Source organism: Penaeus japonicus, unplaced genomic scaffold, assembly GCF_977035675.1.
Source record: "Penaeus japonicus unplaced genomic scaffold, GWHDUDI00000001_assembly GWHDUDI00000910, whole genome shotgun sequence".
NCBI classification, from domain to species: domain Eukaryota; kingdom Metazoa; phylum Arthropoda; class Malacostraca; order Decapoda; family Penaeidae; genus Penaeus; species Penaeus japonicus.
Window position 1 is genome coordinate 10,001 of NW_028235312.1, and position 12,500 is coordinate 22,500.

Genomic DNA, 12,500 nt, shown 5'->3' on the forward strand with positions numbered 1-12,500 from the left:
AACAATAATAATAATAATCATAGCAATGATATGTATAAAATCATATTTAAGAAAAATTGAAGTAAAAATAAAAATTATATCAATAATGAAAAGAGTAAAAGAGGAAGACAAAAGATGAATGATGAAAAATGAAAATTACGAAAAGAAAATTCTTGAAATAATAATAATAATAATACAAATGTAATTGTAATAAATGATAAGATATGAATGTATAATAATAATGAATATTTGTATGATAATAATAATCATAACCTTGAAATACATATGACAAATGATAATGAATATATAACATTTACAAATAACTCAAATTAACAACTAAAACATAAGGATTGGATAAATAAAAAAGAATATTGAATGATGAAGAAATAAGAAAACCTGATGATAGATGTATCCTTATTAGATCTGAATAATAATTGTTATAAATTTCCACAGAGACAAATATCAGAAAATAAACAAAAACAAAATTCTTCTGGTGCCTTTAAGAAGTCACTCGCTTTCCAATCGCCTTACCATGTGCATTCTTGGCGTTCACTTCTCCGCCCTTCTCGAGGAGCGTCTCTACAACAGCATGATGGCCGTTCACGGAAGCAAAGTGTAAGGGAGTCCAACCTGAGGGAGGAAGATGCTTCTGTTAGACGTCTGTTTGTGAGTAATGAGCGTGAGAAGGGAAGTGAGGATGACAATGCGAAGGTGAATGTGAGTGAGAATGACAATTAGAAGGTGAATGTGAGTGAGAATGACAATGAGAAGCTGAATGTAAGTGAGAATGACAATAAGGTGAATATGAGTGAGAATAAAAATGAAAAAATGAAAGTGAGTGTGAATGAGAGTTAAAAGGTGAATATGAGTGAGAATGACAGTGAGGTGAATGTGAGTGAGAATGACAGTGAGAAGGTGAATATGTGTGAGAGTGACAGTGAGAAGGTGAATGAGTGAGAATGACAATGATAAGGGGAATGTGAGTGAGAATGACAGTGAGAAGGTGAATATAAGTGAGAATGACAATGAGAAGCTGAATGTGAGTGAGAATGACAATAAGGTGAATATGAGTGAGAATGAAAATGAAAAAGTGAAAGTGAGTGTGAATGAGAGTTAAAAAGTGAATATGAGTGAGAATGACAGTGAGGTGAATGTGAGTGAGAATGACAGTGAGAAGGTGAATATGTGTGAGTGACATTGAGAAGGTGAATGAGTGAGAATGACAATGATGAGGGGAATGTGAGTGAGAATGACATTGACAAAGTGAAAGTGAATGAGAACGACAATGAGAAGGTGAATGTGAGTGAGGATGACGGTGAGCTGAATGTGAGTGGAATGGAAAATAAGGGAAAGTGAGTGAGAATACAGTCAGAAGTTGAATGTGAGTGAAAATAATAATGATGATAAGGTGAATGTGGGTGAGAAGAACAATGAGAAGGAGGATGTGAGTGAGAATGTAAATGAGAAGGTGAATGTGAGTGAGAATGACAATGAGAAGGTGAATGTGAGTGAAATGACAGTGACTGAATGTGAGTGAGAACAAAAATAAGGTGAAAGTGAGTGAGAATGAATATGAAAAGTTAATATGAGTGAGACCGACAGTGAAAGCTGAATGTGAGTGATAATGAAATAAAGTGAATGTGAGTGAGAATAAAATGAGAAGGTGATGTGAGTGAGAATACAATGAGAAGGTGAATGTGAGTGAGAAAGACAGTGAGAAGGTGAATGTGAATAAGAATGACAGTGAGAGTGAATGTGAATAAGAATGACAGTGAGAAGGTGAATGTGAGTGAGCATGACAATGGAGGTGAATGTGAGTGAGACTGACAATGAAAAGATGAATATGACTGAGAATGAAAATAAGTCATTATGAGTGAGAATGACAATGAGAAGGTGAATGTGAGTGAGAATGACAATGAGAAGGTGAATGTGAATGAGAATGAAAGTTAGAAGGTGAATGTGAGTGAAAATGACAACAGAAGTTGAATGTGAGTCAGAATGAAAATGAGAATGTGAATGTCAGTGTGAATGACAATGAAAGATGAATGTGAGTGAGAATGAAAATGAGAATGAATGTGAGTGAAAATGAAATGAGAAGGCAATGTGAGTGAGAATGACAATGAGAAATGAATGTGAGTGAGAATGACAATTAGAAGGTGAATATGAGTGAGAATGACAATGATGTGATTGTGAGTGAGAATGACAATGAAAGGTAATATGAATGAGAATGAAAGTGAGAAGGTGAAATGTGAGTGAGAATGACAATGAGAAGGTGAATGGCGAGTGAGAATGAACATGAGAAGGTGAGTGTGAGTGAAAATGACAATGCGAAAGGTGAATGTGAGTGAAATGATAACGAGAAGGTGAAATGTGAGTGAGAATGATAACAAGGGTGTAAGGTGAATGTGAGTAGGAATGAGAATGAGAAGGTGAATGTGGATGAGAATGATAATGAAAAGGTAATTGAGTGAAATGACAATGGCAAGGTGAATGTGAGTGAGAATGGTAATGAGAAGGTGAATGTGAGCTAGAATGACAATAAGAAAGTGAATGTGAGTGAGAAAGACAATGAGAAGTGAAGTGAGTGAGAATGAAAATGAGAATGGAAAGTGAGTGTGAAAGACAATTAAAAGGTGAAAATGTGAATGAGAATGAATAGTGAGGGTGAATGTGAGTGAGAATGAAAATGAGGTGAGTGTGATGAGAATGAAATAAGAGAATGTGAGTGATAATGACAGTGAGAATGTGAATGTGAGTGAGATTGACCAATGAAAAGGTGAATGTAGTGAGAATGACGGTGAGCAGTGAGTGTGAGTGAGAATGATAATGAGAAGGTGAATGTGAGTGAGAATGACAATGAAGAGGGGAATGTGAGTGAGATTATAATAAGAAGGGGAATATGAGTGAGAATGACAATCAGAATGTAAATTGAGTTAAAATGATAATGAGAAGGTGAATGTGAGTAAGAAGGACAATGAAAAGAAGAATGTGATGAAAATGACAATGCGAAGGTGAATGTGAGTGAGAATGACAATGAGAAGGTGAATGCGAGTGAGAATGACATGAGAAGTGAGTGTGAGTGAAAATGACAATGCGAAGGTGAATGTGAGTGAGAATGATATAACGAGAAGGTGAATGTGAGTGAGAATGACAATGTGAAGGTGAATGTGAGTGAGAATGACAATGAGAAGGTGAATGTGGATGAGAATGATAATGAAAAGGTGAATGTGAGTGAGAATGACAATGGCAAGGTGAATGTGAGTGAGAATGGTAATGAGAAGGTGAATGTGAGTTAGAATACAATAAGAAAGTGAATGTGAGTGAGAAAGACAATGAGAAGGTGAAGGTGAGTGAGAATGAAAATGAGAATGTGAAAGTGAGTGTGAATGACAATTAAAATGTGAATGAGAATGATAGTGAGGTGAATGTGAGTGAGAATGAAAATGAGGTGAATGTGAGTGAGAATGAAAATAAGGAGAATGTGAATGTGAGTGAGATTGACAATGAAAAGGTGAATGTGAGTGAGAATGACGGTGAGCAGGTGAATGTGAGTGAGAATGATAATGAGAAGGTGAATGTGAGTGAGAATGACAATGAGAAGGGGAATGTGAGTGAGAATTATAATAAGAAGGGGAATGTGAGTGAGAATGACAATCAGAATGTAAATGTGAGTTAAAATGATAATGAGAAGGTGAATGTGAGTAAGAAGGACAATGAAAAGATGAATGTGAGTGAGAATGACAATGAGAAGTTGAATGCGAGTGAGAATGGCAATGAGAATGTGAGTGAGTGAGAATGACAATGAAAAGGTGAATGTGAGTGAGAATGACAGTGAGGTGAATGTGAGTGAGAATGACAGTGAGAAGGTGAATATGTGTGAGAGTGACAGTGAGAAGGTGAATGAGTGAGAATGACAATGATAAGGGGAATTTGAGTGAGAATGACAGTGAGAAGGTGAATATAAGTGAGAATGAGAATGAGAAGCTGAATGTGAGTGAGAATGACAATAAGGTGAATATGAGTGAGAATGAAAATGAAAAAGTGAAAGTGAGTGTGAATGAGAGTTAAAAAGTGAATATGAGTGAGAATGACAGTGAGGTGAATGTGAGTGAGAATGACAGTGAGAAGGTGAATATGTGTGAGTGACATTGAGAAGGTGAATGAGTGAGAATGACAATGATGAGGGGAATGTGAGTGAGAATGACAGTGAGAAAGTGAATGTGAATGAGAATGACAATGAGAAGGTGAATGTGAGTGAGAATGACAGTGAGCTGAATGTGAGTGAGAATGAAAATAAGGTGAAAGTGAGTGAGAATGACAGTCAGAAGTTGAATGTGAGTGAAAATGATAATGATAAGGTGAATGTGAGTGAAAATAACAATGAGAAGGTGGATGTGAGTGAGAATGAAAATGAGAAGGTGAATGTGAGTGAGAATGACAATGAGAAGGTGAATGTGAGTGAGAATGACAGTGAGCTGAATGTGAGTGAGAACAAAAATAAGGTGAAAGTGATTGAGAATGAATATGAGAAAGTGAATATGAGTGAGACCGACAGTGAGAAGCAGAATGTGAGTGATAATGAGAATGATAAGGTGAATGTGAGTGAGAATAAAAATGAGAAGGTGGATGTGAGTGAGAATGACAATGAGAAGGTGAATGTGAGTGAGAATGACAGTGAGAAGGTGAATGTGAATAAGAATGACAGTGAGAGTGAATGTGAATAAGAATGACAGTGAGAAGGTGAATGTGAGTGAGCATGACAATGAGGTGAATGTGAGTGAGAATGACAATGAGAAGATGAATATGACTGAGAATGAAAATAAGGTAATTATGAGTGAGAATGACAATGAGAAGGTGAATGTGAGTGAGAATGACAATGAGAAGGTGAATGTGAATGAGAATGAAAGTTAGAAGGTGAATGTGAGTGAAAATGAGAAGTTGAATGTGAGTCAGAATGAAAATGAGAAGGTGAATGTCAGTGTGAATGACAATGAGAAGATGAATGTGAGTGAGAATGAAAATGAAAAAGTGAATGTGAGTGAAAATGAAAATGAGAAGGCAGATGTGAGTGAGAATGACAATGAGAAGATGAATGTGAGTGAGAATGACAATTAGAAGGTGAATATGAGTGAGAATGACAATGAGGTGAATGTGAGTGAGAATGACAATGAGAAGGTTAATATGAATGAGAATGAAAGTGAGAAGGTGAATGTGAGTGAGAATGACAATGAGAAGGTGAATGCGAGTGAGAATGACATGAGAAGGTGAGTGTGAGTGAAAATGACAATGCGAAGGTGAATGTGAGTGAGAATGATAACGAGAAGGTGAATGTGAGTGAGAATGACAATGTGAAGGTGAATGTGAGTAGGAATGACAATGAGAAGGTGAATGTGGATGAGAATGATAATGAAAAGGTGAATGTGAGTGAGAATGACAATGGCAAGGTGAATGTGAGTGAGAATGGTAATGAGAAGGTGAATGTGAGTGAGAATGACGATAAGAATGTTGTTGTGAGTGAGAAAGACAATGAGAAGGTGAAGGTGAGTGAGAATGAAAATGAGAATGTGAAAGTGAGTGTGAATGACAATTAAAAGGTGAATGTGAATGAGAATGATAGTGAGGTGAATGTGAGTGAGAATGAAAATGAGGTGAATGTGAGTGAGAATGAAAATAAGGAGAATGTGAGTGATAATGACAGTGAGAATGTGAATGTGAGTGAGATTGACAATGAAAAGGTGAATGTGAGTGAGAATGACGGTGAGCAGGTGAATGTGAGTGAGAATGATAATGAGAAGGTGAATGTGAGTGAGAATGACAATGAGAAGGGGAATGTGAGTGAGAATTATAATAAGAAGGGGAATATGAGTGAGAATGACAATCAGAATGTAAATGTGAGTTAAAATGATAATGAGAAGGTGAATGTGAGTAAGAAGGACAATGAAAAGATGAATGTGAGTGAAAATGACAATGCGAAGGTGAATGTGAGTGAGAATGACAATGAGAAGGTGAATGCGAGTGAGAATGACATGAGAAGGTGAGTGTGAGTGAAAATGACAATGCGAAGGTGAATGTGAGTGAGAATGATAACGAGAAGGTGAATGTGAGTGAGAATGACAATGTGAAGGTGAATGTGAGTGAGAATGACAATGAGAAGGTGAATGTGGATGAGAATGATAATGAAAAGGTGAATGTGAGTGAGAATGACAATGGCAAGGTGAATGTGAGTGAGAATGGTAATGAGAAGGTGAATGTGAGTTAGAATGACAATAAGAAAGTGAATGTGAGTGAGAAAGACAATGAGAAGGTGAAGGTGAGTGAGAATGAAAATGAGAATGTGAAAGTGAGTGTGAATGACAATTAAAATGTGAATGAGAATGATAGTGAGGTGAATGTGAGTGAGAATGAAAATGAGGTGAATGTGAGTGAGAATGAAAATAAGGAGAATGTGAATGTGAGTGAGATTGACAATGAAAAGGTGAATGTGAGTGAGAATGACGGTGAGCAGGTGAATGTGAGTGAGAATGATAATGAGAAGGTGAATGTGAGTGAGAATGACAATGAGAAGGGGAATGTGAGTGAGAATTATAATAAGAAGGGGAATGTGAGTGAGAATGACAATCAGAATGTAAATGTGAGTTAAAATGATAATGAGAAGGTGAATGTGAGTAAGAAGGACAATGAAAAGATGAATGTGAGTGAGAATGACAATGAGAAGTTGAATGCGAGTGAGAATGGCAATGAGAATGTGAGTGAGTGAGAATGACAATGAAAAGGTGAATGTGAGTGAGAATGACAGTGAGGTGAATGTGAGTGAGAATGACAGTGAGAAGGTGAATATGTGTGAGAGTGACAGTGAGAAGGTGAATGAGTGAGAAGGACAAGGATAGGGGGAATTTGAGAGAGAATGACAGGGAGAAGGTGAAGGTAAGTGAGAATGAGAATGAGAAGCTGAATGTGAGTGAGAATGACAATAAGGTGAATATGAGTGAGAATGAAAATGAAAAAGTGAAAGTGAGTGTGAATGAGAGTTAAAAAGTGAATATGAGTGAGAATGACAGTGAGGTGAATGTGAGTGAGAATGACAGTGAGAAGGTGAATATGTGTGAGTGACATTGAGAAGGTGAATGAGTGAGAATGACAATGATGGGGAATGTGAGTGAGAATGACAGTGAGAAAGTGAATGTGAATGAGAATGACAATGAGAAGGTGAATGTGAGTGAGAATGACAGTGAGCTGAATGTGAGTGAGAATGAAAATAAGGTGAAAGTGAGTGAGAATGACAGTCAGAAGTTGAATGTGAGTGAAAATGATAATGATAAGGTGAATGTGAGTGAAAATAACAATGAGAAGGTGGATGTGAGTGAGAATGAAAATGAGAAGGTGAATGTGAGTGAGAATGACAATGAGAAGGTGAATGTGAGTGAGAATGACATGAGAGCTGAGTGAGAACAAAAATAAGGTGAAAGTGATTGAGAATGAATATGAGAAAGTGAATATGAGTGAGACCGACAGTGAGAAGCAGAATGTGAGTGATAATGAGAATGATAAGGTGAATGTGAGTGAGAATAAAAATGAGAAGGTGGATGTGAGTGAGAATGACAATGAGAAGGTGAATGTGAGTGAGAATGACAGTGAGAAGGTGAATGTGAATAAGAATGACAGTGAGAGTGAATGTGAATAAGAATGACAGTGAGAAGGTGAATGTGAGTGAGCATGACAATGAGGTGAATGTGAGTGAGAATGACAATGAGAAGATGAATATGACTGAGAATGAAAATAAGGTAATTATGAGTGAGAATGACAATGAGAAGGTGAATGTGAGTGAGAATGACAATGAGAAGGTGAATGTGAATGAGAATGAAAGTTAGAAGGTGAATGTGAGTGAAAATGAGAAGTTGAATGTGAGTCAGAATGAAAATGAGAAGGTGAATGTCAGTGTGAATGACAATGAGAAGATGAATGTGAGTGAGAATGAAAATGAAAAAGTGAATGTGAGTGAAAATGAAAATGAGAAGGCAGATGTGAGTGAGAATGACAATGAGAAGATGAATGTGAGTGAGAATGACAATTAGAAGGTGAATATGAGTGAGAATGACAATGAGGTGAATGTGAGTGAGAATGACAATGAGAAGGTTAATATGAATGAGAATGAAAGTGAGAAGGTGAATGTGAGTGAGAATGACAATGAGAAGGTGAATGCGAGTGAGAATGACATGAGAAGGTGAGTGTGAGTGAAAATGACAATGCGAAGGTGAATGTGAGTGAGAATGATAACGAGAAGGTGAATGTGAGTGAGAATGACAATGTGAAGGTGAATGTGAGTAGGAATGACAATGAGAAGGTGAATGTGGATGAGAATGATAATGAAAAGGTGAATGTGAGTGAGAATGACAATGGCAAGGTGAATGTGAGTGAGAATGGTAATGAGAAGGTGAATGTGAGTTAGAATGACAATAAGAAAGTGAATGTGAGTGAGAAAGACAATGAGAAGGTGAAGGTGAGTGAGAATGAAAATGAGAATGTGAAAGTGAGTGTGAATGACAATTAAAAGGTGAATGTGAATGAGAATGATAGTGAGGTGAATGTGAGTGAGAATGAAAATGAGGTGAATGTGAGTGAGAATGAAAATAAGGAGAATGTGAGTGATAATGACAGTGAGAATGTGAATGTGAGTGAGATTGACAATGAAAAGGTGAATGTGAGTGAGAATGACGGTGAGCAGGTGAATGTGAGTGAGAATGATAATGAGAAGGTGAATGTGAGTGAGAATGACAATGAGAAGGGGAATGTGAGTGAGAATTATAATAAGAAGGGGAATGTGAGTGAGAATGACAATCAGAATGTAAATGTGAGTTAAAATGATAATGAGAAGGTGAATGTGAGTAAGAAGGACAATGAAAAGATGAATGTGAGTGAAAATGACAATGCGAAGGTGAATGTGAGTGAGAATGACAATGAGAAGGTGAATGCGAGTGAGAATGACATGAGAAGGTGAGTGTGAGTGAAAATGACAATGCGAAGGTGAATGTGAGTGAGAATGATAACGAGAAGGTGAATGTGAGTGAGAATGACAATGTGAAGGTGAATGTGAGTGAGAATGACAATGAGAAGGTGAATGTGGATGAGAATGATAATGAAAAGGTGAATGTGAGTGAGAATGACAATGGCAAGGTGAATGTGAGTGAGAATGGTAATGAGAAGGTGAATGTGAGTTAGAATGACAATAAGAAAGTGAATGTGAGTGAGAAAGACAATGAGAAGGTGAAGGTGAGTGAGAATGAAAATGAGAATGTGAAAGTGAGTGTGCATGACAATTAAAATGTGAATGTGAATGAGAATGATAGTGAGGTGAATGTGAGTGAGAATGAAAATGAGGTGAATGTGAGTGAGAATGAAAATAAGGAGAATGTGAATGTGAGTGAGATTGACAATGAAAAGGTGAATGTGAGTGAGAATGACGGTGAGCAGGTGAATGTGAGTGAGAATGATAATGAGAAGGTGAATGTGAGTGAGAATGACAATGAGAAGGGGAATGTGAGTGAGAATTATAATAAGAAGGGGAATGTGAGTGAGAATGACAATCAGAATGTAAATGTGAGTTAAAATGATAATGAGAAGGTGAATGTGAGTAAGAAGGACAATGAAAAGATGAATGTGAGTGAGAATGACAATGAGAAGTTGAATGCGAGTGAGAATGGCAATGAGAATGTGAGTGAGTGAGAATGACAATGAAAAGGTGAATGTGAGTGAGAGTGAGAATGAAAATGAGAGGGTGAATGTGAGTGAGAATGACATAAGAAGGAGAATACGAGTGAGAATGACAATGAGAAGGTGAATCAGTGAGAATGACAATGAGAAGGTGAATGTGAGTAGGAATGACAATGAGAAGTGTAAGGGAGTTTCATCTGAGGGAGGAAGATGCTTCTGTTAGACGTTTGTTTGTGAGTAATGAATGTGAGAAGGGAAGTGAGGATGACAATGCGAAGGTGAATGTGAGTGAGAATGACAGTAAGAAGGTGAATGCGAGTGAAAATGACAATGAGAAGGTGAATGTCAGTGAGAATAACAATGAGAAGGTGAATGTGAGTGAGAATGACAATGAGAAGGTGAATGTGAGTGAGGATGGCAGTGAAAGGTGAATGTGAGTGAGAATGACAATGAGAAGGTGAATGTGAGTGAGAATGTCCGTGAGATAATGATCATAATAATATTAATAATAATATTAGTTATGAAAATAATAATGAAGATATCAATGATGTTGATAATAATAATTCATAAAAATAACAACAATGAATGGCAATGAATATTATCACATAGCTAGAGAGGTAAGAATCATTATAAAATTATTATGAGAGAATTAATAGATTACTTATAATAGAAGGATATAATGACAAATGGAATGGAGATATATGTGGACACGAATTAACATGATAATGACAATGTTAATGATACTTGGAATGAGGGTGTAAGTAAATGATAATGATCAAAATGATGCATATAATGTCAATGTAAAGTAATATTAATATGACAGTGATAGTGATAGTGAGTGATTTAAAATGAGAATCCAAAATATCATGAAGGGAAAGTGAAAATGATATTAATGATATGAATAAAGAAAGTGATCACATTGAGAGCTACAAAAAATAAAGTGATTATTATAATGAGAATAAGTATTACCAAAATATGAAATATAAGACGAAATGAGGCCAATAATGAGAATGAAAAGGAAAAGGATATTATGGATTATAAGTCAAGGAATGAAAATACTAATGATATTATTTCCTGAAAGATATAAGAATAATTTGGAAAGTGGTTACAAGGATGAATAGAACTAGAACAAGAAAAACAATTCACAGAGTGGAAAGAGATTGGGAACAACACTTATGATGAGAATGAGAAGAAAAAGGAGTGACAAGGCTACTCAATATTCTTAGGAATGAGAATGAAAAAAATATTAGTGAGAATGATAAAGAGAATAGGAAGGGGAAAGATAATGAAAATTATTGATATAAAGATAATGAATAAAGATGAGACTTGGATAGATAATTTAAATAATAATGCATCATCTTCGTGTCCTTTGGAAAGGCATTACTCGTCAGCTGCCTCTAGAATACCCAACACTCTCTCTTCTCCTTTGAACCAAAGATGAAGGCTATACTATATCTGCTGGCTTAATATTGACTCAAGACCCAAGAGCATTGGCGCCTCTGTGGCTAGAGAAAAACCTCTTGCCCTCAATTGACCTACTCTAAGGACACTGGGCTACCAATTTGGCTCCACGTATGAGGACTGAATCATCAGAGGAATGACAATAATTTGATAATAATCACAAATAATCTGATAATCAACATAGCAAAGATAGTAAAAAAAAAAAAAAAAAAAAAAAAAAAAAAAAAGTAATATTACTGATGATAAAACTATTGGTAATGGCATCGTTAATACCATTAGGTTTCAAAAAAGAAAACTCAAGACCCTTGATAGCTTTAACAGCTTTCCAATAGCCTTACCTATTCTAGTCTTGGCATTCACTTGCGCACCAAAATTGAGGAGTGTCTCGACCACTGCCTCTTGACCTCCCCTAGCAGCCTCGTGTAATGGGTGCTGACCTGAAAGTTAAAGAAGATGATAATGATGCTTATACTAATGCTTATAATAATGATGATAATTCTTATAAGAAATGGAAATAGCACTGTGGCTTCAAACAAGTTATCCTCTGCCTCCAAAATAGCAAAGTCCAAGCAACCATCCCTGCCGGACCACACAACTGCATTTGCTTTTACTTTCGTCACTCCTGTTGCGATTAATCCCAGTTTGTCCAATGTGTCTTTCCTCCACAGCAACCATGAGCCAGTCAGCCCAGGTACCAATGGCAACAGTCATGTTATGAGGATTGCTATGAACTGTCTCTCACTCCAAAGCTGACCTCTTGCTCTTTCTCCCACACTGATGCTTAGGCACACTCTGAACTGTCTCTCACTCCAAAGCCGGCCTCTTGCTCTTTCTCCCACACTGATGCTTAGGCACACTCTGAACTGTCTCTTTTGATGAATCGCCTTTTGATGATAACAGGAAGGATAATCACAGTGTTATGAATCGCCTTTTGATGATAACAGGAAGGATAATCATAGTGTTATGAATCTCTTTTGATGATAACAGGAAGGATAATCATAGTGTTATGAATCGTCTTTTGATGATAACAGGAAGGATAATCATAGTGTTATGAATCGTCTTTTGATGATAACAGGAAGGATAATCATAGTGTTATGAATCGCCTTTTGATGATAACAGGAAGGATAGTCATAGTGTTATGAATCGCCTTTTGATGATAACAAGAAAGATAATCATAGTGTTATGTATCGTCTTTTGATGACAACAGGAAGGATAATCATAGTGTTATGAATCGCCTTTTGATGATAACAGGAAGGATAATCATAGTGTTATGAATCGTCTTTTGATGATAACAGGAAGGATAATCATAGTGTTATGAATCTCTTTTGATGATAACAGGAAGGATAATCATA

At 36.5% G+C, this 12,500-nt stretch overlaps 1 protein-coding gene across 3 annotated transcripts in view; it reads right to left on the minus strand.

Annotated features, from left to right (window-relative positions):
* LOC122263498 (uncharacterized) overlaps positions 1–12,500 on the minus strand; it is a 24,862-nt gene that overhangs the window by 406 nt on the left and 11,956 nt on the right. For all 3 annotated transcript variants that reach the window (XM_086535470.1, XM_086535471.1, XM_086535469.1), the window contains 2 exons: positions 11,487–11,585; positions 1–609 (listed from right to left, as the gene is read on the minus strand). The exon at positions 1–609 is cut by the window's left edge. In XM_086535470.1, coding sequence (XP_086391596.1) covers positions 479–609; positions 11,487–11,585 — 230 coding nt within the window. In that variant the 3' untranslated portion in view covers positions 1–478. The remainder of the gene's footprint in view (positions 610–11,486; positions 11,586–12,500) is intronic.